This window comes from Astatotilapia calliptera, chromosome 6 (genome assembly GCF_900246225.1).
Source record: "Astatotilapia calliptera chromosome 6, fAstCal1.2, whole genome shotgun sequence".
Classification (NCBI taxonomy): Eukaryota; Metazoa; Chordata; class Actinopteri; order Cichliformes; family Cichlidae; genus Astatotilapia; species Astatotilapia calliptera.
The window spans coordinates 4,676,396-4,702,555 of record NC_039307.1 but is presented as its reverse complement, the minus strand read 5'-3'; the positions used below and the strand labels follow the sequence as shown (position 1 = coordinate 4,702,555).

The 26,160-nt window shown below is 41.3% G+C and overlaps 3 protein-coding genes across 3 annotated transcripts; 2 read left to right on the top strand and 1 right to left on the bottom strand.

Annotated features, from left to right (window-relative positions):
- Positions 1 to 2,683: 2,683 nt before the first annotated feature.
- cbx8b (chromobox homolog 8b) lies at positions 2,684 to 6,544 on the top strand. Its single transcript, XM_026169820.1, has 5 exons — positions 2,684 to 2,949; positions 3,080 to 3,123; positions 3,334 to 3,399; positions 3,515 to 3,581; positions 4,991 to 6,544. The coding sequence occupies exons 1-5, from the start codon at positions 2,881 to 2,883 to the stop codon at positions 5,828 to 5,830; spliced, it is 1,086 nt and encodes a 361-aa protein (XP_026025605.1). The 5' UTR covers positions 2,684 to 2,880; the 3' UTR covers positions 5,831 to 6,544.
- Positions 6,545 to 8,199: 1,655 nt separating this feature from the next.
- On the bottom strand, positions 8,200 to 11,849 carry c6h17orf67 (chromosome 6 C17orf67 homolog). Its single transcript, XM_026169819.1, is given in 4 exon segments — positions 8,200 to 8,399; positions 9,125 to 9,244; positions 10,495 to 10,595; positions 11,676 to 11,849. Coding segments are annotated over 3 exon segments (273 nt in total). The 5' UTR covers positions 11,731 to 11,849; the 3' UTR covers positions 8,200 to 8,399; positions 9,125 to 9,127.
- A 2,947-nt stretch (positions 11,850 to 14,796) lies between these two features.
- dgke (diacylglycerol kinase, epsilon) lies at positions 14,797 to 25,910 on the top strand. Its single transcript, XM_026169818.1, has 11 exons — positions 14,797 to 15,483; positions 15,950 to 16,109; positions 16,202 to 16,321; positions 16,426 to 16,569; positions 16,660 to 16,817; positions 17,815 to 17,863; positions 17,982 to 18,095; positions 18,253 to 18,324; positions 19,794 to 19,921; positions 20,035 to 20,146; positions 22,140 to 25,910. The coding sequence occupies exons 1-11, from the start codon at positions 15,032 to 15,034 to the stop codon at positions 22,359 to 22,361; spliced, it is 1,731 nt and encodes a 576-aa protein (XP_026025603.1). The 5' UTR covers positions 14,797 to 15,031; the 3' UTR covers positions 22,362 to 25,910.
- The last annotated feature ends 250 nt before the right edge of the window (positions 25,911 to 26,160 follow it).

The window sequence follows — 26,160 nt, the reverse complement described above, 5'->3', positions numbered from 1 at the left end:
GGATTATAATCCATGATGATTTCCGGTATTTGATGCTCCTGCTCAAACACTCTCACACCCTTGTGCGGCAGATTTTTCTCCTTTTTTATGTAGGACACTAGGAGGTCTGGGCTGTGAACGCACACCTGGAAGAGCTGAAAGATTTGTGTCTGGGCCGTGTTCAGGACGGTCCACCTTTGTCTGCTTCCTCTTTAGAGGCTCCGATCACAGTTTGTGTGACATAAAAACGCCATTGCATGTTGCATAATTTCCCTGTAAACAGATGCAAGTTGCATTTAAATGCATTTGATGACTTAGCATCACAAGCAGCCCTGCAGAGCTTCCTGATAAATGGCACCAATGCTCGTCCCAGAGGAATTCTGTGAACTCCCGTTAGAATCCGAAACCCCAGCAAGGAGTGCACGGGAGTGGATTTGGGCCATCTCTCTCATCCCTCTCTAAAAACGCTTCTTCCCTCTAAATCAATGTACCTCAGAGTGATTGAATGAATCCGGCACAGCCAGAAAAGGTTAAAAGGGAAGACTGGATATCCAGCACTTGAGGAAATGACATCGGTGCTGCATTTTTACACTGTCAGCTCTGCGGGGTGTTTCTTTCTTTGGTGCAGGGAGACCATTTTCTTCAGATCCGTATTTTATCCCTTGCTGGCTGCTGATTGGCTGGCTGCTAATTGGCCGGTCCCGCGGTGTGCTGCTGAGCAGGGGTCCTGGGGCAGACTCGTTTTGGAAGGGGCTAGAGGTCAGTTTCATCCTCTTCTTCAAGCTCACCACAGCCAGAGTTTGAATGGATAGATGTAATGTTACGTTTCTGAAACATTGTCAAGCTTCTCTGTCTTCGAAAATCATATCTCTCTTGTGGTTACCCTAGCGTTACATAAATGACTCCTAAAAGAATATTTGGGAGTGGTGCTCAAGGACGAAATAAATAAAATAAATAAAATGTGTATGTGAAAGAATTTACATCAGTTTTGTGCTTGAACATATTTAACAGTAAATGATCGCAGGTAAGTTTAACCTGACCTGCTGCTAAGACGTAATAGATTTAGATGATGAGTCATGAGTCTGAGGCATTTTTGAAAATTTTTAATTTATTTAAAAATATTCCAACCCAAGAGGAATTAAATGCATAATTAATAACCAGATTGTATGGCCATCTTTTTTTTTTTTTAGTTACTTACTCATTCGCTTCCCTTTATCGCCGCTGTCCTTGTGTTGGAATTCATTTCATCTCATTTTTAACTGACGAAGAAAGATCAGCCAGTCTCAGCAAAGATGTTCAAATGATTCAGCCAAGACTAACCGCTCTTTATATATATATATATATATGTATGTATATATATATATATATATATATATATATATATATATATATATATATATATATATATATATATATATATATATATATATATATATATATATATATATAAACGTAGTTATTCTTACTATTTCAACCTAATAAAATCGAATCTAAAAAATGAGCAAGTAAAAAATTATAAATATAAAAACAGTCTAATGAAAATAATAATAATAATAATAATAATAATAATAATGTTTTTAAATAAATTTTTATTTTATAATTTTTTTATCATTACACTGATACCAAAGTAAATGCATAAATAATCGAATTTATTTAATTTGTTGTTTGTTTTTTTGCGGGTAACATAAATGTGGCACTGTATGGGAAAACAGGGATCGGATTTATGAGCGGAAGGGCGCCTCACTGTGAGAAAGGAAAAGTGAAAACTGCGGTTTAACTTTGACCTTTTTGTTTGATGTGCGTTAAAAACAAGGGGCCTCGCAGGAGCTTATCCATAATTTCCGATTATCTGGGCTGAGAAATCTCATTATCGGGAAAAATTAAACAAAAATTCAAAGATGGCTGTGTTTCATAATTCAAAGAAACAAATCACAACCCCCCGTTTCACTGAAGAGACCAATCAGATGCCTTTAAACCTCACACAGCGAGAAGCTTTCCCAGATCTCTTCCTGGAAAATTCGTCTTATTACTGCTTATCTTTGGGCCGTGACAGCTGTTTTCCTAACGTCTGATGAATCAGTGTCACTGAAAGGTTCAGTTTAATCGCTGAGATCCAATGGACTGACCTCTTACCAAAACACAAATTTATTTTATAACATTACAGGCATGTATTTGATTTAAATGTATCACCCACTTTGCATTTATTTCAAACAACAGAGCGCCGGCGTGTGATATGCGGTAAATCAGACGGCTGAATATAATTACAATATTTTCTCTTTAAGGTGAACGCGCAGAGAATAATTAGATAAAATCACGTGAACGGACCGGGCAGATATGTAGCACTTGGCCTGACGCAGGGAGGACGTGGAGGCGATCGTTTGGTGTTTATGGAATAACAAAAAATAACCTCCGCTTCATCAGCTGATGAATACGCTGCTGTAGCGACCAAACGCAAATGGGGGAAACTACCTACGCGCTGGCGCGCAATTCAGGCGCCCTCGTTATTTCCTACTCTCTCTCTATTTGCCTGACAAGGCTGGCGTGTCCGCATAACGAGACCGCGTGCATTTTTGCGCACATAACTTGCGCGAAATGATTCACTCGCCGCGCGGGGAAAAAAGCCACCATTTCCCCCTCCCCGAAGAATTCGCAGAGGCGCAAGCTCCTCCTCTCCACTTAGCAACCAGAGCACGTAGCAACGGTTCGACCAATGGGTGCTCGCCTAAAGGTTCCACCGACTGCGGTTCCTTAGCAACGCTGTGAAAAAACTGCGCTGACGTCCATTCTGTTCGGGAGTATTATGGTCTGTCGGGAATTCAGAGTGGCTGGGACTGGAGAAAAATATCTGCTCTGCTAGCGTTAGCGTCCACCCAGCTAACGGGAGGTAGCACTGGGGTAAACATGGAGCTTTCTGCCGTCGGGGAGAGGGTGTTCGCTGCCGAGTCTATCATCAAACGCAGAATCAGGAAGGTAGGCGGGAGATGTAACGTGCTCTTTTCTCCCAGAATGCTGAATAAGACCACCACCGCCGCACTCTCATACTACTGTTAACCCTTGCGAGCTAACCAAGTCCTGTCTGTTTGTTTCTGATGGCATGCAGGGTCGCATTGAATACCTCGTGAAATGGAAGGGGTGGTCTCCCAAGTAAGTCCCGCTACACTGAGCCTCATTATGTTTTCACCCCGCGGCTGCCCTGCCCGCACTGTCTCGGCTGTGGCTGTCGTTAGCACAGCACATCACAGCTAGCGAGACAGCGGGATTAAAACTGAGCACGGTGGAGATTTTTAGCTCGCAGGCTAGCGCCGTGTGTCAGTCTCCGCTCCCTCTGTCTAACTCTGCGTTTTTAATTCGCAGATACAGCACTTGGGAACCGGAGGAAAATATTCTGGACTCCCGCCTGTTCGCCGCTTTTGAACAGAGGTAAGATGTCTGTGTGGCCTTTCTGGGCAGAGCCAGTGAGTGTTCGGTAACTGTACGCTGTCCTCGGTGCACTTTGCTCCCGTGACACTCAAAATGGGTGTCTGGTTTTTCACAGGGAGCGTGAAAGGGAGCTCTACGGGCCCAAAAAGAGAGGACCAAAACCCAAGACGTTTCTGCTTAAGGTAAAGCTGGCAGCTTGCTTTATTTTTTTATTGCGTGTCTCTAATAAAGCCCCAACAAACCCTTCCTGCGCTCTCTTCACTTCTGTAGATTGTGGCTTCTTAATTTTTTTCTTTGAGTGCATTAGTGAATGAGCAGGTTAAATATGCTAATTATGCATAATTAGGACAGCCTACCCATGAATGGGAGTGTATTCAGTTTGTTTATTGCCTAATGGGGATGTATTGACATGCTAAAACGGGCTTTGACTACCTAAAGACAGGGGTGTCAAACAAGCGGCCCCATAGGGCCAGAAGCACATCGCAAAAGGTGTCCCATCAGGGGGGCTTTTTTCAACTGGGGAAATTGAACTGTTAATTTTGTGGTGATACCAGGCATTAGAATATATATGATAAAATAATTTCTAGGTCCTGACAAATGGGTTGACCCAGAGAGTTTGGCATGTATCTGGTTATTTCTGCTTCTCTAAATGAAGAGAAAAATCAGATATTATGCAGCTGTTTTAATGGACTATAGCTTACATAAGGACTCTTTGTGTCCTGTTAAATAAAATGTGTTTAACAAACAGCCAGGCTGTTTTTCCATCTTCTTCTTTTTTTTTTACACGCTCTGGGTCTGTTGTCTCTTTATTAAAGCCACTTTTAAAGCAAAAATGGAAAAGCTCCAGGTGGCATGTAATAAATTAGAATTCAGGAATGTTTAAGTTCTCCAATTTTGTAGATCAGTAATAAAAAAAAATCTCACTTGAATTTTAATGTACAAATTTATTTGCCTCTAAAATATAGTTGTAAGAACTATAAAACTACTCTACTTTAAAGGACATGAGGTGTTTTTCTTTTCTTGAACACATGCCGTTTATGCATTTGTTGTCCCTGTTGTGTAATTTATAAATAGATTAAAAAATATAAAACAAATAGTTTATATACTGAAATGGATATGTGTCTGAAATAAATTATTTAATTAAAATTTTATGATTACATGTTATTTTCCAATGAGCCGAGGAAAACATCACGGCCTGATGCTTCATCTGTTCAGAGCGGTGAACCGTGAAAATTGCTTAATGAGCGGCAGTTTGTCTTGAACAAAATGCCAGAGTCTCCACTGACAGGGCTCGTTTAAAGGGGATTGGTAGAAGTTGAGTAATAAACATGGTGCCCTGAAACTAGTTATTGCTGTGAATTATTGATGTAAGATTAATATCCACTCTTTCGATAGTTAGTTTATTAGCAGTCCAATATGACAGGTGTAGGTAGAAGCAATCAATAGGCTGTTTAAATTACATTTTACAAATTAATAGAAAAAGCAGACGATAAAAGAATGAATGAATTCCTTTTAACTGATTCAGTTTGATGTTCGCTATGAAAAATGGTGTCATTTTCTTAAAATACTAATTTCAAAAATTTTCTGATAGGCTCAGGCAAAGGTGAAGTCCAAGTCCTATGACTTCAGGAGCGAAGCAGTCCGAGGAATGCGCGTCACCTACCCGACCCCAGAACCGATTGCCACCCCCAGGGCCAGAGAGGGCCTGAGAGCTGTCGTGCCCACCATCTTCCCACCGAGTACCGTCAACCGTGGAGAAAGCGTACGCGTCCGACCGCCTGAACTGAGCCCTCGTGAGCACCAGCAGTCTTTGCTTCATACTAGTTCAGAAGACCTCATCCACATACCTAAAAAGAGAGGTCCCAAGCCTAAGCCGCGGTTTAATGAGGTCTTCTCTGAGCACCATAAAAGGAGAGGGGAGGAGCAGGAGAGCCACGGCCCTCACAAACTGGCTAAGCTCCAGGGGGGCGAAGACATGAGGCTGGTCAAACTGGCCCACAGACATCCAGAGAACCACGGCCACAGCCATAAACATCATTACCACCACCATCACCACCACCATCACCACACACAGCGCTCTGGGGAGAGCTCCTACAAACAGCTGTACTCAGACCGCGGCCTGCATCCTCACAGAACAGACATGGACACTCACAGAATAAAGGACGTCTCCGCCTACCTGGTACCTGCACACTTCAAGCACCACTCCAAAATGAGTCTGAGTCGTCCCGCCAAGCTCCCCCAAATGGAAAAGCCTTATTTTCTGGACAGGCCGTCCCCAACGCGGCTCGACGACGATTTGGACGAAGTGACGTGGAGGCCGTCTCTCGGCAACGTGGAGAAGGTCCTGGTGACAGACGTGACCACCAACTTCCTGACGGTCACCATCAAGGAGAGCAGCACTTCTAAAGGCTTCTTCAAGGACAAAAGATGACTGACTGATGCTCTGTTTTCTGACTTTCAGCAGATCTGAAGTTTATAGGACATGGTGGGATTATCAAGCAACGCAGATTTTGTATGTAATGTAAAAAGGCAAATAACATAATGTGCATATGTGTATATAATATAAAGCTGGACATCTATTTAATGTATTGACCAAATCAAATGAAGTCCCTTTCACATTGTGCAATGGTTAACATGAGTTGCATGTTTCCTTTGCAGCGAGTGGCTACTTTCTGTACAGACCTTGTGACTTTTACTATTTTGCATTTAAAACTAACAAGAATGTATTTTTTCCACGTTTCTTCCCACCTGAGCTGTGCAGCGAGGATATTTAATTCAGGTTGTGGTCTGAATAATTCTCTTTATTTGAACTGATTTGACTGAAAGGTTTCGCTTGATTTCAAATCCTGGAATAATATTTAAAAATTAACTCAAGCACTTTGAATTTAAAAGTATTAGAAAAAAATCTTTATGTTGTCTTCAAAGACCGAGTTTGCCTCGGAGATTTCTAAAACCTAAAGTAAATTAACAAATTCAACACACTCTCTGAAGTTTTCCCAAAGTTAATATAACATTTTCCATTAACATAGTTCCTATATTTTACATTTTCATAGAAAAACGATCATACAGCTTTGTTGTAACTGACAAAAAAGAGGTTGTTGTCAAACTGCTTTTTAGACGCTTTTCAATAAATCATTTGAATTTCTCATTTCTTTGTGTTGTTTTTAAACCATCGTCAGCCCTCCGGGTTCCGCTTAGATCCATCAATTAGACCCGACAAACGACTTAACCGCCGGGCTTAGTTTTATATTCCCCACATATAATAATATCTCTCGATTTCAACGCGTTGTTTAATATTTATTTTTATTTATTGAAATTTCTGCAAAGTTGCGCCAAAAGTTAAAGGCCTCGGGCTCATCACCCAGCCCGGCTCGCACAGTCCTGTGGGAGGCCTACATGATTCTCCCTCCAGAGTTGCAACAGCACAAATTTCTCCCCCCTCTGGTCAATAAAAGTCCGTGAATCTGCTTTCATTGTTTAATTTTTGTATGCGTCGTGACTCTACATGGCTGCATGACCGCTTAGTTTTATTATTAAAAAAAGAAAAAGAAAACGATTGAAATGACCAAATGCAGCCAGTCATTCCAATAATTATTCCATTTTTATTCAAGGTATATTTAAAAGCAAACACATTTTTAATGTTTTTGATTGATTTCATGATATTTTCTGTGTATGCGATTGCGCCAGGACAGGCCTCAGACAACAGCCTCAGAGTGCGGTGAAAAATGAGAAACGGGTAAATTGTTCCGCATGCAGGTGCACACATTTCACAGCAATATAAAGCGGGGCTCTGCTTTATTCATCCGCGACACAGGCCTACTCACACGTGGACCGATCGCGGGTTCTACGGCGTTCATACTGTACAGATTGGAGCGCTTCAATCACCGCACGTGTGTGGCGTAAAATCAGGAGCGACGCGGTCAGACAGGAAAACGGGTGAGGTCATTAACAATCAATTTTATCGGTTTTTAGAATAAAATAATAATAAAACATACATATGTCGCCTATAAAAATATGACAAAAACAAACCCTCTTTAGCTTCATTCGTAATTTCTGTACGTAAACAGACTGGGGGCGAATACAGCAGGCCTGTATATGTCCTCCACATGATGCGGGTGGTGCAGTGGCTGATGTGGGTTCAAACTTTCTGAACGACTGTCTGTGGAGTTTGTGTTCTCTCAAAGCCCGAGGACATGCGCGTTAGGTTAACTGGTCATTCTGAGGTGTCACAGTGGTGACCTGTTCACGGCGTGCGCCTCCCTTCGCCCTGCGTCAGGTGAACGATGGTGCACTTTCAACGTTTGCTTGTGTTCAATTTTCTGTCAGCTACAAGTGTGGACTGCCGTCTTGCGCGCGCACGTTTTGTCCCACATTTAGTTTTATGCATCCGGTCAGCCAGTTTATCCAAGTTTGAAATCCGGTAATTATCACACAAATATACTTTATCAGAACAGCAAAATCCTTCGTGTTTGTTTCATTTCCCCAAAAACGAAATAAAATGTTTCTTAGAGCTTTTGTAAAGCAAAGCGTGAGGACGGGGGGAAAGGTGTGTGAAGGGGGCGTTTAGACGCACGAACACGGCTAAGGAAAAAACATTCTGGCCTGCCTCCGCTTCAAGGTGTTAAGCAGAGAAAAAAACGCCATCTAATATGCAAATAACTTGAGGCGCTAAAACTTTTATGTCACTGAAACCAGAATCCAGTCGACTGTCTTCAGAAAAAAGGAAATGATTAAGATCTGCATGCAGGTCTGCAGTCTCGCTCTTATTCAAACAAATAAATACAACTTTATTGGAGCTTGTGATTTATTTTATTTTATTCTATTCATTAACAAATTTCAGTCTGTGCAGCTACAGAAATAAAGGCGTAAAGGAGCAAATTACAAAGAATTCACTCTAGAAATAATACAACACATGCATATTTTGGTCATTAGATTGAAAGATAATGAGAAAAGAGACTCCAGCTTCAGTCCATGGTCAGTCAGTCACAGCAGGCCTTTTACTGCAGAGAGAGAAAACAAATTCAGATTAAAAACAAGTTTGTCAGTGTAGTTAAAAAAAAAAAAAATTCTATATCCCCTTAAATCCATATGTACTGTGAAGTGAGGCACAAATCAGTCTTAATATTCATATTAACATCTAATATTCAGGTATAGTTTTAGATTCAAGCAGGCCACCAAACTTGGTTTACTATCTTTATGACCAAACCACATGGACATCACTTCACCCTTAACTGAAACTTTATCACAGGGAACTCAGATCCTCTTTCATGTCAAAGTGACACTTTGGCGTTATCACAATTTAACTCAGAACTGGCAAATAAGCCTGATTTTGTCATTCTTAACCACTGATAGTGAGCCAGTTTGACTTTTGAAAAGAGTTAAGCAAGAAAACTAATAGTGTTCAAAGAAAAGAGCCCTGGCTGTGAGATATTTTCTCACAGCTTTCTGAGGTTTCCTGTTGTGCCAAACAGTCTTGATAAAATCGCAAAAAACAGGAAGAGCACTAACACAACAGCAGAGACAAACTTCCAATACAGAAACAAGTCATTCAGTTCAAAAGAGACAAGGGCTTTAGCCATCAGGGAATAAAAGGTGTCTAAAAAGGTGACTGAGATGAAAACTGAGGGGTCTGTTGCTGTGTAGATGCACTGTGCTGTAGTCACTCATGAATAGTTTGCAGTTGGGGTTAGAAGTGAAAGTTGAGACTTCGGGCGACTTTTGCCACCTTTTAAACCGGGTGTCCATAGTTTCTGTCGCAGCGTGGGTAGCAGTGAGGGTTCAGCCAGTGCTCCAAGTTGGTCTCCCGGGCCCTCAGATCCAGAGCCTGCATGTGGAGCAGATGCTCCTGCAGGGAGAAGATTGACATCATTGAATAAGACGAACCAAAAGACAGATGAGTGCACACTGAAAGAAACAACGAAAGAAAAATGCTGGAGCTCATTTTGCAAACTGAAACACAGCACAACATAAAATGACAGAGATGAGTAAACCGAGGGTGATATCACGTGTCCTGTACAGAGCTGGGGGATGTAATAAAAGCAGTGCACGTGCTTTCAGAGAGATTACTTTAAGAAGCTCAGGTACTGACAGGAACCGACAAGCTCAGAGTCTCAGCTGTAACCTGTAAATTAGATTAGGTGACTCGGACCTTTGTGTCCGTGCTCTCTTTGTCCCACAGAGAAAGGGTCAAAGGTTTTTGTTGTTTTTCTTTTACAGGTACCATATGTATTAAATAATATGTAATGACACAGTTTATTATAAATATACACATAGAATATATTCTGAAAAATGATCCTAGGTAAAATTCCCTTTAATTATACAATAGATGGAATTATATTGTATTTATTTGTTATATTTTATTTAATTTTCATTTGTTTGTTTTTTTACCTTATTTTAATTTTTTTTAACATATATATTTTTCTTGTCCCACTTGACCTTTTTTGACCTTATTTTAATTTTGCATGTGATTTAACGCAGGAAGAGTCACTAAATTACACTAAACAAACAAAGACTAATAAAATGAGGTGAACTCAAAAGTATTTGCAATGTACAAAAATTCTAAAAATTCATTCATAAAAACACTCACAAAGCTTTAACGCTTACCATCTCTAAGCAGACTATAAACAATAATAATAATAAATGTTTTATAAAATATTGTAACACGCTTTAAATGTTCTCTGAAGGTCTATGAATGTTTTAAAAATACTGCCTTTGCAAAGCTCCTCACCTGAGTCAGTGCTGACTGGTCTAGAAACAAAGTGATAAGACAGATTTGCTTATGCTTTTATATCTTCAACTTAAAACTGTTTAACCCGCATAAATGTGATTAAACACTATAACTAAAAGCTTTAAAACACACACAGAATGAATTCATTATATGGACGAGTGACATGAGCAGGTCTCAAATTTACCAGAAAAACCAAAATTTAAATTGCTTGCAGCACTTACACTGTGTTGCAATGTTCGGCTTTTATCCTGCTGACAAACAGGACAGCACAAACTGTGGCAACAGAGCTGAAGAGGTTCAATACTCTTGGTTAAATCTGTGCTTTTTCCAATATACTAACTGTGCTCTTTGCTCTGAGTGGACCTTACCCTCATTGGCTCATCGGGGTAGCCAGCCTTCTTTGGCCGGTCCTGCCTCTTGGTACGGAGCAGCTGCTTAGCTACGCTCTCCTTGATTATGAGGTTTGCATCTAAAGGGAAAAAAATGTAAAGATAAGAGTTTGGAAGTAAACGTTTACTTACGTTGACTTCTTTCGGTGCTGTAGAAGAAGGTTTAGCAGGTTAGGATAAGACTGTTTTGCTCTTGCCTTGTAGATGTGAGTCAGTGTTTGTGTTTTGGCAGCTTTCTCTGTTTTTGCTTATTCTTAGACTCAGGAACTAAAACTGCCTGCTTTGAATTTAACCTCTGCCTGAGATATTTTGTTTGTGACATCTGTTTTCTTGGCAGCTAAGTTGTGGTCAATAAGAATAGCATTCCTCTCACTGAAAGCTGTACTCAGGCCCATAAATAAAACTCTCACACTATTTGCTGCTCGTGAGCTGTGGCTGGCCTGATCTATTTAGCTAGTGTCTATGTGAGGCTGTTTATTCCCCAGTGGCAGGCGCGCACACACACACACACACACACACACACACACACACACACCAGTGAGGGCTCTCTGTCTCCCTCTCTCTCTAAGCCCGGGCCTGCATTAGGAAGCAGGGTATTTGGTGGAAGGTAACAAAGTGCCCATTCAGCCCCCTCGCTCCCCAGGGAGTCGAGCCCATGCAGCATGTTACCCCAGCAGGCTTTCTGTTCCTCTCCTGCCACAGGGAGCTGCTGTGAAACTCTGTCAACACAGGCCTGAGCTGCTGGTGCTGCCTGGAGCCTCAGAGCAACGTGGCAAAAATACTCACGGTGTACGTCCACCTGTGGATTGCCACAAAAATAAACCATCCTGATGACATGTAAGTCTTCTGGCTTAAATCAGGCCAAAAGTCAATTGTTATAAAATACAACAGTGTTTCAAAAAGATTGGGCTAAAAATACAAATAAAGATCTTCTGCACATCTATGTAAATATTTCTACCACAACAAAAGGAAGGTGCAGCAAACTACCCTTAAAATAACCTATTCTTACCACAATGGTATGCATTACTCTTCAACGTCTAAGGATATAACTACACCAGCTCCCTCACAATTGCAAAAAACAAGACGCAGAGCACCTGAAAAGGTGTTCTGATGTGACAGGTCACTGTCCTCCATGCGTCAATTCCCTGAGAATTTCCTACCTGTCTAAATGGTCAGCAGGACCACGCAAAGCAAAAACACCACCAGCTTCTTCATCTTTTTCTTTTTCGCCCTTTTCCTGCCTGAGCCCTCTCAACTCTGAGGTCCTGACCAGAGTCCAGAGGGGGTGAAAAGAGGAGATCCTCCTCCTCCTCTGCTTCCTCCTTGACTCTGGCCACAACACACTGCCTCAGACTACCAAGGTTTCAAATAAACTGTAAATATTAGTGACACATTAGCACATGTAAAGATATATAGTTTACCAATTAATGCTTTAAAGGTGAACAGTTCCTGTGAATAACTAACTAATTTACAGCTCCTTATTTTTATTATTGTACCCTAACAGTGTCGTTTTGCATGATTGAGTGTTAAAAATTATCCATATTATCGTATGCTGAGCTTTTTGTAGACCCCATCAGTTCCTCCTCTTTCTGAAACAAGCTGCTTTAGATCCTCCCCCTTTAAGACAAATTTGTTATGATCAGTTGATCCATGTAAACAGAAGATTTGCACGCCAGCTGGGCGGAGCTTCTGTATCCTCTCAGTGACATCATATAGAGCAAAAAGTAGAAAAAGCAGTCTGAAACCACCAAATACCTGTAGAGATGAGGCACGTCAGCTGTATGGGACAAACAAGATCCAGGCTATAAACAAAAGCAAAACAATCCTACCAGTGGCTGCTCTGAAAGACAGCACAGAGGCACTAATCACAGCAGCACAGGAACAAGCTCTGAGCACAAGATCCATAGAGGCTGGGGTCTAGCTCACAGATACAGACAGACAAACTGGTGATGGCTAACCAACCGGACATAGTAGTAGTGGACAAGCAGAGGAAAACGACCATAGCAGAAGTACCAAGGACGGAGAGAGAGCTGGAGAAGATGTGGAGGGTGAAGGCAACAGTGGTCCCAGTGGTAATCGGAGTGCTCAGTGCAGTGACCCCCAAGCTGGGCTAGTGGCTTCAGCAGATCCCAGGAACAACATCCGAGCTCTCTGTCCAGAAGAACGCAGTCCTAGGAACAGCAAAGATGTAAAAACAAGGAAAAGCAGAATAAGTCTATTTCAATGTATTAAACGTAGGTGTTAGGTTAGGTTGCAGGTAAAAGTCTGTCCACTAGATGGTGCTGCAAGCATAGTCATATGCATAGTTATAGTCTTGTTTTTAGATGCTCTTATATTTTTATGTCATACCAGCTGTGCACCCCATTCATAATGTAATATTTACATGTATCCGTCTGTTAACTACGTTTTATTTTCCCCTTTCTTTCTGCCTTTTTTCTTACAAAAAAAAATGTTTGTAAGACAACATTATTAAATAAACGCGTTTGTTTTTTAAAGAATATTCCACACAAAGTACACTGAAACGTCACTTTGCTTGACCTGTGAATAGAGTCTGTACTGTGTGGCGCAGCAGGCGAGTCAGAGGAAATAACCACGATGACCGGACATGTGAAAGACGGCATCATGGGAAGTGGAGGATCCGCTGTTTCTACCGTCTAACCCATTTGGAGACCAGTCGGCATGTTCTGCCTTTTTCTCGTTCAGTTTTTCCACTTTGCATTTCTAATTTTTACTCTCCAAAACACCAGTGATATGACTGAATAGTCACTAATTAAGGTGAAGTAGCAGTCTAGCCGTTCTCAGCAGGGTTGTTATTCATTATCCTTTGTCACACACATTCGGACGGTGTTCCATGTTAAGTTACCCCTGCAGCTTAACCTTATACGATGTCTGCGCTAAATAAAAAATCTGAATCACAGCAAAGTTAAGAGGTTTTTTTTTTAAAATTTCATTTAAAAAAAAACTGCCACAAAGAAAAGGAAGTGCAATTGCAGCAAATATGGGAAATCTCTAGAAACTGGATTGAGCCGATTGAATGTGATTCTCGCAGAATTATGGATCAGGGTTTCCTATTTTCTTTTCTTTCTTTTTTTTTTGTTAAATCAGTTATTTGAGTTTCACGGGTGCGCCCGTAGCATACAAACAGATGCATCCTAACGAAACTCAATAAACCAGCAGCTAAAATACAGTTATGAACAATGTTAAACGTTATTCTCAGAGAGAAATAAATCGATTCTGTCCCCGAAATCCAACTTTTGTGTTAGTTTCAAATATCTCTGAGCATCACGGGTAAAGTGTCCCACACTCTCTCTCCCCTGCCTACATTTAGTTTGCTGAAGTCTGGTCATCCTAATCTAACCCTTAATATTTATTTAGCTGCTGTACAGGAGTGCCTCCGGTGACGTTCGATGGAATACGTCATTGTGCGTCATTGTTACCATTTCCTCGCGACTCCCTTTACACGTTTAACTTAATGCACGTGTCCTAATAACCACGTGGACTTATTACGGCCTCATAATGTCACTGCTCTGATTAATTCCCGGGACCCAGAGAGCTTTCTGTTCTCTCGACGCGATTATCTAATGCGCTCTGCGCTCGCAAGGCGCATGCGTGCTGATAACCAGCTGCTAGCAAGCCGGGGCAGCTGAATCAGAGATGAAATTTGAATTGTGAGATGTCGACTTTCAGTTACTTCCGTGTTCGCTCACATTCCAACGGAAACGGAAAATAGTCTCACCCCTCAGGGATCCCAGTTCCTCTTAAAGTACTGTTAACCTTATAATGCCAAACACAGCTGACCAAGAGCATGAGGATGGCCAGTGGTGAAATGAAACACAATACATTTACTGAGTGAACAGGTCATCAGCCTCACAGGGCAAACACCGACGACCACTAACACTCACCTTCACACCTACGACCAATTTTAGAACCACCAGTGAACCTAACCCCACTAACTGCATGTCTTTGGACTGTGGAAGGAAGCCGGAGAGAACCCACACAGACACGGGGAGAACTCCACACAGAGATGCTGGATTCAAACCCAGGACCTTCTTGCAACAGTGCTAACCACGAAAACCACCCTGCTTCCTTAAATATGATAAATACTTCTATAATATAAAACTTTAAACATTTTACAAATATTGTAGGCCTACATTGTGCTTCGTGTCATCTATTATAAGCGTTTAGTTTGCTGAATCATTATTACTGAAATTACCCAGCAGTATGTAAGTCATGACGTTTTTTCCTCCGTGGGTTGATCATCTTGTCATGTGAAAACTCTCTGCTGATGCTCTATCAGGAGGTGGCTCGTGGTTTTAACGTCATATCTCTGTCCTCTTGTTTACACCTTCCTATACGTGAAAATATATTTTAGCTGGATTCAGAACCAGCTTCCGGCTAGTGTTTGTGATCATGAGCGTCGCGTGGAGCTGTGGAGCGTGTCCGGTCTCCTTTAGGTGCCGTTTATCTGCCTTCTACTGATTTCCGCTCGTTAGCGTCTCGCCACGGTCCCGCAGCGATGTGCGGAAAAGGGGACGAGGCGCAGGACGACTGCGGCTCCCGGGAGGAGTGGACTCTACTGTTCTGGACCTCCGTGGCCGTCGTGGTTCCGGTCATCATCACGCTGTGGTGCAGCGCACAACGCTCCAAGAGGAAATCGCACATGAAGGATTTCTTTCGCAAGAGCAAGCACGGCTGGCACTACACCGACCTGTTCAACAAGCCCACCTACTGCTGCGTGTGCTCCCAGCACATCCTGCAAGGCGCTTTCTGCGACTGCTGCGGCGTGTGCGCCGACGAGCAGTGCCTGCGCCGGGCCGACCGCAGCCTGTCCTGCAAGGAGATCATGGCCCCCTCCAGCCCCGAAGGAGCCATGGAGCATCGCTGGGTCCGCGGAAATGTGCCTCTGGCCAGTTACTGTGCTGTATGCAAGCAGCAGTGTGGGACCCAGCCGAAGCTCTGCGACATCAGGTAGCGTGGCTGGACGAGAACCGCTGAAGGGATGCAACAGATGTGCAGCCGTGTTTCTGCAACCAAAAGCCTCTTTTTACACCCACGAGTTAAAAGAAAAATGATCAAGTTTCCTGAGTTAGAGCTGGATGATAAAAGACCTCACTCTTTACTGTGGTTATTTAGTCTTTTTTATATTTGTAGATTGGTTTTTAATCACATCGATATATTCTTCTTTAGAATTTTAAATCTGGGTTTTCTCACGACTCAACATGACTTTAGGGTTTACATGTAATAACGGAACCACCTCTAATGGGCTCCTGCTGCTGTTCAACATAGCAAATTTCAATCTTAAAAGACCCCACCTCAGCATGACACTCATCCCCCGCTTTGTGAGCAGTTCAGGGTCTTCTTTTCATTGGCAGTATTTCTTTTTATGTGCTTCATCACCTTTCTTATAGTTTCGCTCCCCCTGCTCCTCCTTCAGGTGTGTGTGGTGCCAGACCACAGTGCACGATGACTGCATGGAGAGCTTGACGGATGGAGACGTGTGCGACTTGGGCGAGTTCCACAACCTCATCATCCCCCCTCACTACCTCTACCGTGTCAACAAGCTGCGCCGCAGGCACCCCGACGAGTACAGCAAGGTGTTGAAGTCACGACTGGCCTCGTCATAGTGCTCCTACGTCGGGTGCTCCGGAGATGTTTTAAAAATGCGTTTTCTGCTTGTATCTTGTAGCTCGGCTCTTCCTGTGGCAGCGGCTGGACTCCAGTGTTGGTCTTGGCTAACACGCGTAGTGGGAACAACATGGGGGAGGTGCTGCTGGGGGAGTTTCGCACCCTCCTCAACCCGGTGCAGGTCAGCTTGCAGCTCGCCTGCATCTTTTGTCTCAGTGAGAGCAAACTTTGTCATTGCTCTTTTTCAGATCCTGGAACTAATCTTGTTTTCTGCTTCACCTCCAGGTGTTTGACTTATCTCAGCTGACTCCTTCCAAAGCCCTCCAGCTGTGCACCCTCCTCCCCCCCGGCAGTGTCCAGGTGCTGGTGTGTGGAGGTGATGGCACAGTGGGATGGGTGCTCGATGCCATCGATGCTATGAAGCTAAAGGTGAGACGTCTCTGCGCTCAAGAAAAAAGAGCGATCTTTCTTTTACACATTACTTCTTCGCTTTGACACTTTTCTACTTTCTTTTGTCAGGGCCAGGACCAGTTCATCCCCAGGGTGACCATCCTGCCTCTGGGGACAGGAAATGACCTCTCTAACACTTTAGGCTGGGGAGCTGGCTATGCTGGAGAGATCCCCGTGGAGCAGGTTCTCCGTAACATCCTCGATGCTGAAGTGGTGAAAATGGACAGGTGAGCGGTGTTGATACTGATGACAGGTACTCCTCAGGATCAGTCAGAAATGCCTGAACAGACTGATCAGGTTCACCAGTCTTTTTAAAACTGTAGTCTCTTAGGTATTTGGGGAATTAAAACACCCTGTGTCCTGTGTCTTTGGCGACTATATCTATACAAAAGCGGTCAGATGTGTCTTCTAGTTGACGGCTAGTGTTTACATTTTCTTTCTATATTAGGAAATTAATTGGTGAGTCACTTTGACCATTGTCGATCATCAACATCATGATCATCCACTAGCTAACCCCTAAGATGTACCCTACTTTATTGTCCTTTTTGAGTTGAATAGGATCCATACCTTTAACCATAACCATGAACTCATCAGGAAAGTATTTACTAAGGTCATAAATCAAGGGGTACAGCGTTTGTTATTCTCGTAGAAAACTTAAACCTCGGTTTCTGGCACAATTTAGCCTCCTTCCAGAGGTACTTGGGTGAGAGGGTAAAGCACGAAAAGGTCAGAACTCCAGCAACCGTTGCTGAATATGAAAAAACTTTACTGGGTAACATGTTTCAGCTTGGGGCCTTCTGTAGGGTCGTCATCAGGTGGCTGTAGCTCATGTTCAGTCAGTGGTGTGGGCTTGTAGTCATTTACACTGCAAATCAGATGTGGTCAAATGCGTCTCACTTGACCTCGAGAAGTGGTTTGAGTGGCTGGGTCACATTGTCTCCTCATGGTTGTTTACATTGGATTTAATGTTTTCCACTTGTGATCTGATGTCACAAGCTGCACTTTCAAAAGCATGTGAATTACAAATGAAAAGGATATTTATGTTTTATCATTTACGCTTAAAAATTTAGAGCTGTGTAATGTTATTACAGTCAGCATGAGTACTGAGACGTGAGGAAATGTAAATAGTCCAAATAGAAATAAAACTTTGATTCCTGAAATCCAACGTTTTGACCCGTTTGTGTTTGTTTTCATTCCGCTAAACACCTTCATGATTATTTTCAGATGGAAAGTTCAGGTAGCATCAAAAGGCGTCTACTTTCGTAAACCAAAGGTGAGTTTTTTCTCTCTGTGCTGATTGATGAACACCAATGTCTTTCGTGACATGTCAATGCCTGACCCGCGGAAGCACTCAGCTGTACTATAAAGCAGACGCTGGATTTCCTCCTCAGGTTCTGTCCATGAACAACTACTTCTCTGTGGGGCCCGACGCTCTGATGGCGCTCAGTTTCCATGCACACCGTGAGAAAACGCCCTCCTTCTTCTCCAGCCGCATCATCAATAAGGTCCGTAATTTGAATAAACAAAGCAGGCTCAGGGTTTAAATATGAATGCAAAAACCTCTTAATCCTGTAACTGTTTTTGTTATTTTTGTTGTTTTTTTGTAGAGACATAAAGATGCAGCTTCATTTTGTAGTAATGAGTACTTTCCTCTTCCCACAGGCTGTGTACTTCCTGTATGGCACCAGAGATTGTTTAGTGCAGGAATGTAAAGATCTGGATAAGAGGATCGAGGTACGGTGGACTTGTGCACGTGATGAAGCATTATGCAAATTTTGTTTTAAGCTCATAAAGAGAATCCGAGTCACTGTAAGTCACTGCCATATCAAGCTTTCTCTATAAATGTGAATTGGTTGTCCTGTGACTTCAGCAGGGGGCAGAGAAACCAGTGTCTCATCTAGAGATGGACCGATCCGATATTACGTATCGGTCCGATACTGACGTAAATTACTGGATCGGATATCGGAGAGAAATAAAAAAAATGTAATCCGATCCATTAAATATCAAAAAAGCACCTCACAAAACTTGCGACATGGTGTAACTCGGCTCATAACCGTAGCATGTCGGAGCAGTGTGCTCACGTGATAGAGCGGCTGTGTGTATTTGTTTTTTTTGTTTTTTTGCTGGGAGTTTGCAACCCTGTTAGTTAGGTTGCTTAATATTTCTGCTAAGGACTCTTTAAAATACCAGAATAGGGAGGATAGAGCAGGTTTAAATTTATTAGATTGATCAGTTTTGCTGAACTATGAAATATTTTGGGTGCAGTTGTGTTTTTTTTACATACAGGTATAACAGAATAGTTTTAGTGTTGTTGTTTATTTAAACTTGAGTATGATCTTATACAAAATGCAGCAATATATATAAAAAAAACTGTTTTATTGATTAAAAAACACGATATCGGATTCATATCGGTATCGGCAGATATCCAAATTAAAATTAAAACAGCGTCTGTATATAAGCCGACTGGTCCCAGTGTTGCCAAGTCGGTCCAAAAGCTTCTGATGAGACATGAAAAGAAAGTTCCAAAATACAAACATGTGAATTTACTTTAGAAATAATTATCTTCACACAGGATTTGAATCCTTCAGTCCTCTGCTCACTTGCGATTAGTCAGAGTCTCCTGTCACAGAGCCCAAAGACGCTGTGCAGTAATCCAGTTCTTTATCAGTTTGCTGAATGGGTGTTTAGATGTTTTTGGTGCTGTTATGTAGCCAAGCTTTAATAAAAATTCACACTTGTCTTGATTACACTTTAATGAAAGTGCAAAGGTTAAAAAAACAACCTGACAGCTTTTCAATTATAGGTTTCAACATTTCGGAATCAAGAAGTGTTAATTACTCAGCTTTGCAGGTGTAAAGATGTTTATTTTAACTTTAGTAAGAGCCTTGTTTCCAGTGCTGCCAGTAATAATGCTAATCTAATTAATTTGTTTATTTAATGTGTAAAAACAAATTAGACATTTTATAGTCTGCACTGTCTCATTTTTCTTACCTGGTTGATGTTTTCTATGTTTTGATCAACGTTTTCAGACATATTTGCCCATTTTGAGGTGGTTTTACTGACAAATGTCTTGATCAGTGTGTATCGTAGCTACAGCTGTTTAATATAAGACATTGTAAGAGAGATCCTTATTAAAAAATGTTTTTATAACACATAAAGATTTGTGAAACATTTATGTGTGTTTGCATGTGTTCCTGCCACAGCTGGAACTGGATGGGGAAAGGGTGAAGCTTCCCAGTTTGGAGGGCATCATAGTCTGTAACATCGGCTACTGGGGCGGAGGCTGCAGGCTGTGGGAGGGTATGGGAGATGAACCGTGCCCCCCTACCCGGTAGGTCATTTAAGAGCATATTGGTCAGGAAAATATAAACGGTCCATCTGGCACCGACTGCTTCAGGTTACCGGTACTATGGAAAGTAAACATGCTATTTCCTGTCTCTGCAGGCTGGATGATGGCCTGTTGGAGGTGGTGGGTGTATTTGGCTCCTTCCACTGTGCGCAGATCCAGGTCAAGCTGGCCAACCCTGTACGGCTGGGACAGGCTCACACTGTCAGAGTAAGGCTTCCTGTTTACCTCATTTACTGGCCACGCAGAACGACAGTAATTACTTTTCACTGCCATTCGCCTCAATCCAATCTAATTGTGACTAATCTGATTAGGCTTTTGTTACTGAGCTCCTGCATGTGTCCATTTACCCTCGATTGATTTCACCTTCATTCATTCTCCTTTTACATTGTGACATAAAGAGCGTTCATTAAAAAATTCACTGTTAATTAAGGCCTTCACACACCAAGCATGTAGTGGAAAAGCGATGCGTTATTGCAGAATAGATACCCTGATGCATGCTTTTGAACATATTTCATGATATCAGGGAGTGAGTTGAGAATAATTAATCTTGTGCATTTTTTGTAACACAGGAAATATTCGCACAGATTTTACACACCTGGTGTGTAAAGCCTTAAGATTACAGCAGCTACTTTCAAACATCATTTTGTAAAAACTATAAATGCACACACCTGCGTGTGGATTTGCCTTTGCTGCCAGAGCGTACCCACAACAACAAACTCATTTTACTGGTATTTGAATACCTCACATATTTAACTACATAAATATTGTAACTGTGGTGATATTTTGTACGCAGGCAAAAAAAAGTCCAATGTCCAAAACTTTTACGGTTTATTTATCCAGTTTGGCAAGCAACAAACAAAGATTCATTATATGTTGTTTCCTGCTGCTTCTCCAGCTCTGGAAAAAACCACAGGCCCACCCCAGTGCATGCTGGTCCTATACTAGTCCTTTTACTTACAGAAAATGTCCTTACAGTTCTTCCTGTCTGACTTACAAAGATACAAAACAAAAAATTAAGCAATTATTAACCTAAAAATAAACCTTGTAAATAACCCAAGATAAAAAGTAAACCAAGAACAAAAAAAAAAGGAAAAAAAAGAATAAATGGCTCCAGCACTGCACAGATTTTACACGCCTGCTGTGTAAAGCCTTAAGATTACAGCAGCTACTTTCAAACATCATTTTGTAAAAACTGCAAAGGCGCACCTGCGTGTGGATTTGACTTTGCTTCCAGAGTGCACCCACAACAACAAACTCATTTTACTGGTATTTGAATATCTCACATATTTAACTAAATACATTTTAAAAGCATCGCTGCTAACTGAGGGTGTAGGTAATGGAGGAACAGAGTTATAGATGAGAAGAAAAATAATCTATATCAGTAACATTTTTTGTTTTGTTTGCTCTCACAGGCTTCAATCAGAAGAATTAGAAATAAAGCTTAAAATACTGCTATTAATGGCCAAATCCTGTGTTTGCCTAAGCTTGCTCTGAAGCCCCCTGGTGGACTCTGAAGGTACTTTAGGGTGGCACTTACACATACCTTCCAAAAAAAAATAAAAATAAGAGAATACATATAAAATCTTTCATATAAAAAATAAATACTGATTTAAAAAACAGGCTGTTAATGGCGAGGAAAGCTTTAAACTGGACTGTTGCCAATCTGATCTGAAATAAAGTTGTTAAAGGAAAAAAAACACAACAAATAAAAAAGAACAAAGATGAAAGTTACTGATTTTAGTCTCACGTTGAGTTGTTATTATTAAAGGTAATAAAGTAAACCTTTTCTGAGCTACACATTTGTATTATTGGATTCTACTGGAGTAGCTTTGCATTAATCACAGTTCAAAATAAGTCTTATTTATCTTATACATGTCTCCCTATAAGTCAACTTTCTTCTGATTGGCTGTCTCTCCTAAACAGAAGGTTTGTACATCTGTGTTCACATCTGGAGCTGTGTGCCTGTGTGCTATATATGGTCATCTACAGAGCCAATAGTAGAAAAAAAACCTGAAACAGTGATCACTTTTATATACATAGATTTAAAAATTTGGTCGTGTTTAGCATGAGCACACACTGTTGCACCAGTTTGTATACTTGATCGCTATTTAGACTGTGAATGATTGGCCTAAGCTAACCTATAGGCCTATGTATGATTTAGCTAACATTTTTTCATTGTGCGCTGCTCTTCCATCTCCAGCTGGTTCTGAAGAGCTCCACGATGCCCATGCAGGTGGATGGAGAGCCGTGGGCGCAGGGTCCCTGCACCATCACCATCACCCATAAGACCCAGGCTTTTATGCTGTACCACAGCGCAGAGCAGACGGACGATGATGACGATGAAACCAGCGCCTCTGAGACGGAGAGCCCAACTCCTCACGACTCACCCAGGGCGGCGGGGCCGGCGTCTGCTCAAGCGTGACCCGCCGCAAACATCGTGTGACGTGAAAGCTCTTGTTATCCTCGTTACTTATTTCTGCCTAGTTTGCATTATTCCCTCCTTTGCATTAGTCTTCCTCCTCCGAGGTCTTTGTAGTCACATCGTGATGATTAGAACAGACGTTTTAATTTAGAATCTTTTCAGAGAGCTCACAGACGGAGAAAGATTAGTTTGTTACTGAGCTGGCGTGAATTGTTTCTTCGGTCTTTTATCTACACACTCCCCTTTTAACTCAGAGCTCAGGCAGTCTCTCCTTGGACAGATTGCTCTTTAATTGCACTGATCCTCCGTGCCATAGATAATCTATAGACGACGATACTGTATTTATTACTCTGTATTTACAATTGAATTCTCCGTGCTGCCCTGCAGGTATCGGTGAGCCATTCTAACAGGTTGCCCAGGTTTAACCGACCCCTAAAAGCCATGTTTAAATCAACAGCAGGTGATGACGTTGTGTTTGTTGAGAGAACAGCAGGTTGCGCTGTCTGGTTGATGCTTTATTTCCCACAAATTTTGTATTTCACAAAAAGCACAAAAAGTGAAAGACCTGCGTTTGCTGGCAGGCCCCAGTGGCTCATGTGTCAAATGTGTTATCATCTTTGAGGATCCTCATCATCACACTGCTGGCAGGTTTTTAGTCACACAGGCTTTGAAATGTGTGGACTCGATGGGGCATGGACTCTGATAAAACCGCAGTGTGTTATCAATCAGCAGACATCAGTGTTTACGTTAAAGTGCACTGCCATTTGCCAAACTGTTAAATTATAATACGTTAAAGTGTATAAACTATGGTTGACATTCCTGTATGAGCTACAGGAAATAGCCAGAGTTGCTGAGGCCTGTTTGGGAAGTACTGCCAAGTAGACGTAGTTTAGTGGGTCCATTTTGCCTTCATTTTGAACCGTTGTTTTTCCTCTGTTTTGCTCCTGTTTACATATTTTGTGTTGCACTTTTTGGCATTTACACTGATAAGTACCTTAAACTGCCCAGGATGTTGACCTTTGATGTTACTGCCAATCGTCGTAATAGCTGCTGTTGAGATTATGCTCCCATTAACCCAAAAGTCACCACAAGGTGGCCCACTTAAGACAGTATTTCTGTAGACAGGATAATAGAGTGGTCTTCATATATATTAGGATCATTACACGCATGTACGTATCCATGTAATGTTCAGGTGAAATACTAATTCCTGTTTATTCTGTACTCAGCAGAATTTCTGCAGGAGGACTTTTGTGTTTCTGTGTTTTGCTGTTTGAGGTGGTCTGCTGCTCGGAGTCATATCAGGAATGTCTGTAGCTGTTAGTTTGTGCTTCGTTTTGAACCCGGAGCTGCTCCGAAGGCTGAACAGGGATACGAGTTTTGCCGCGCGATGCCTACTGCTTTCAAAATATGCACCTCCCTGGCACATAACCAAACTGCATGGTTTCATCGCCCTCTATTTGTTTGGCGAATGTTGTCGCTCAAGGACACCTGCTTGAACTTTTACCTTGTCATCCATGTTTACCAGAGCTGTCTGTGTTGCACTGAATTCTGCTTAAATGTGACAGGGTTTTAAAGCCACTAGGTCCTTAGCCACGCTAGCATCATGCTTCTAGTATATTTATAGAGAAAACACCCTGCTTTTTGTAGGAGTCACTACAGTTTTGTAGAGAAAGTCATCTCCAATGAATCCTAATGTTTGGTTGATTTAGAGCACTTCAGATCATGATGTGATACTCAAAACAGTAAAACTAAGTGTCTGTCTCAGGCTCAGCTACAGTTTTCAAACTCTAAACACAACCTGAGAAATGTTAGCATGATGCTAATTCGATATATACTTTTGTTTATAGATAATTAGCATAATTAACATAGCAGGAACAACATGCCAACATCCTTGCTTGGAGCTGAATACAGCTGCAGTGAGTGTCATGGCTGCATCAGATACACATATTTTCAATTAAAATTTAATAAACGTGAATTAGACTGCTGATTCCACCAGCGTTTCTGTAACTTTAGCTCAATCTTACCAAACATATAAAATATGGACATTGGTACTGTCATGTCACCTAAATTTTAGCATTTGGACTTTTTGGTTATTTTGAGCCAGAAGTCGCCATATTTGTATGAGAGGGTGAAGTGCCACATTTTTAGCTTGATTACCAAGTTCTGTGTGTAAATACTGTTACATTTAATCATTAATTATTATTAGTATTATTATTATCATTGTCTTGCTCTCTTCCACAGCAGTTCTTTGTCCTGTCTTCCCCCCCATACACCTAGCTGCTCGCTGCAGGTTTCTTCCTGTTAAAAAGGAGTTTTTCCTTCCCACTGTTGTCGTGCTTGCTCATAGGGGGTCGACTCAGTTTTCTCTGTACACTTTAGGATCTTTACTGTTGAATCTATAGTGCTTTGTTTTGAAGCGACTGCTATCTAGATTTGGTTCTACATAAATAAAATTGAATTAAATTATTAATTAAATATGAGTGCAACATGCAAAAAACAGCCCTTATTATGACATGCTTTTTAAAAATTATTATCATTGTTATTTATTTACAAATTAAAAAAAATATAATTAAGTTATAAAAAGTGAAGCACAACCTTCTTGGATGGACTGTAGCAGCAAGCTAAGTTATATGTAAGATAACTGCAGTGAAAAGATTACATGCTCAGTGTAACTACATTTTCCATCGCATTAATCCGATTATCTGAGGTAAAGTCTAGAAGACAGCGATTGTTTACAGCCGTCTGTGTTGACATCCACCTGTTACAGCGCTAACAAAGCAAACTATAAGCCTTAATAAAATTCACCCGCTGCACAGCTGTTATGAAACCCTCCACATTTTTTCTATCAAGCTGTGAACGTGTTTTCTTCTGCGGCAAAGCTGGACACTCGAACACGGCACTCTCGTTTGAATAGAGCCTCAAGTGGTCATTCAAGGAACTGCACTCCCTGTGATGCTAGCGCGGCTAATGAACTTGTTTGGGAGATATGACTGTGACATTAATTGTTGTTTTGAATTCTGCCAAGTCATAGCTTATAGTTTATTATTTATGAAGACACAGAACAGTATTTATTTAGAGTCTAAGGCAAATTGAGTGAAGCTGTGCAGCTGTCCATCACTGGGATTAGATTACTAGAGCTCAGCTCTTGCATTTGAAATTCAATTGTTACATTTCACTGTTGCTGTTGATATTACTTAGTTATTGCATATTTGAATATAGCTATTTCTTTTTGACATGGGTAAAATTATAATAATTATAAAGAGTGAGAGACATCTGCAGAAAACACAAAAATCACAAATTTTTATTACAAGATGACTCCATTAGAAAAACAACAGAAAAACTTTAAACACAGAAACGCCATCTGAGGGGGGGGAAAGCTTTTATCAAACAATCATGTCAAACAAAGCTGTTTACAAAAAGAATCGTAGCGAGGGTTTGATGGGTTACTACTACTACTACAGGTGAGAGAAACTCATTTTGATTGAAATGAATGTAATGAAGCGATCTTTTGAATTTGATGACATTCCCATAAATATTTTCATATATAAACCAATCGTGTTTGTCTCTTTATTCACTTTTATATAGACATCTGAAAAGCAGCAGCCATGATCTCTGGTCAAAGATTACAACAGCAGCTACATACACACTAACAAACATGACACATGATGTTTGAATTCGTTAATCATTGACCAGTTTTGCAAACACTGATAAAGAGACAGTTTGAAACAGCAGCTACAACACTTACACTGTGTTTTGTGCTGACCTTTATTCACGTAATATTCATCTTGGATCCTTTTAA

Coding starts and splice junctions, on each gene's coding strand:
- cbx8b (XM_026169820.1), top strand. CDS start 2,881: ATGGAGCTTTCTGCCGTCGGGGAGAGGGTGTTCGCTGCCGAGTCTATC. Junction 3,124..3,333: donor TGGAAGGGGTGGTCTCCCAA/GTAAGTCCCGCT, acceptor TTTAATTCGCAG/ATACAGCACTTGGGAACCGG. Junction 3,582..4,990: donor CCAAGACGTTTCTGCTTAAG/GTAAAGCTGGCA, acceptor ATTTTCTGATAG/GCTCAGGCAAAGGTGAAGTC.
- dgke (XM_026169818.1), top strand. CDS start 15,032: ATGTGCGGAAAAGGGGACGAGGCGCAGGACGACTGCGGCTCCCGGGAG. Junction 15,484..15,949: donor CCGAAGCTCTGCGACATCAG/GTAGCGTGGCTG, acceptor CTCCTCCTTCAG/GTGTGTGTGGTGCCAGACCA. Junction 19,922..20,034: donor GAACCGTGCCCCCCTACCCG/GTAGGTCATTTA, acceptor CTGTCTCTGCAG/GCTGGATGATGGCCTGTTGG.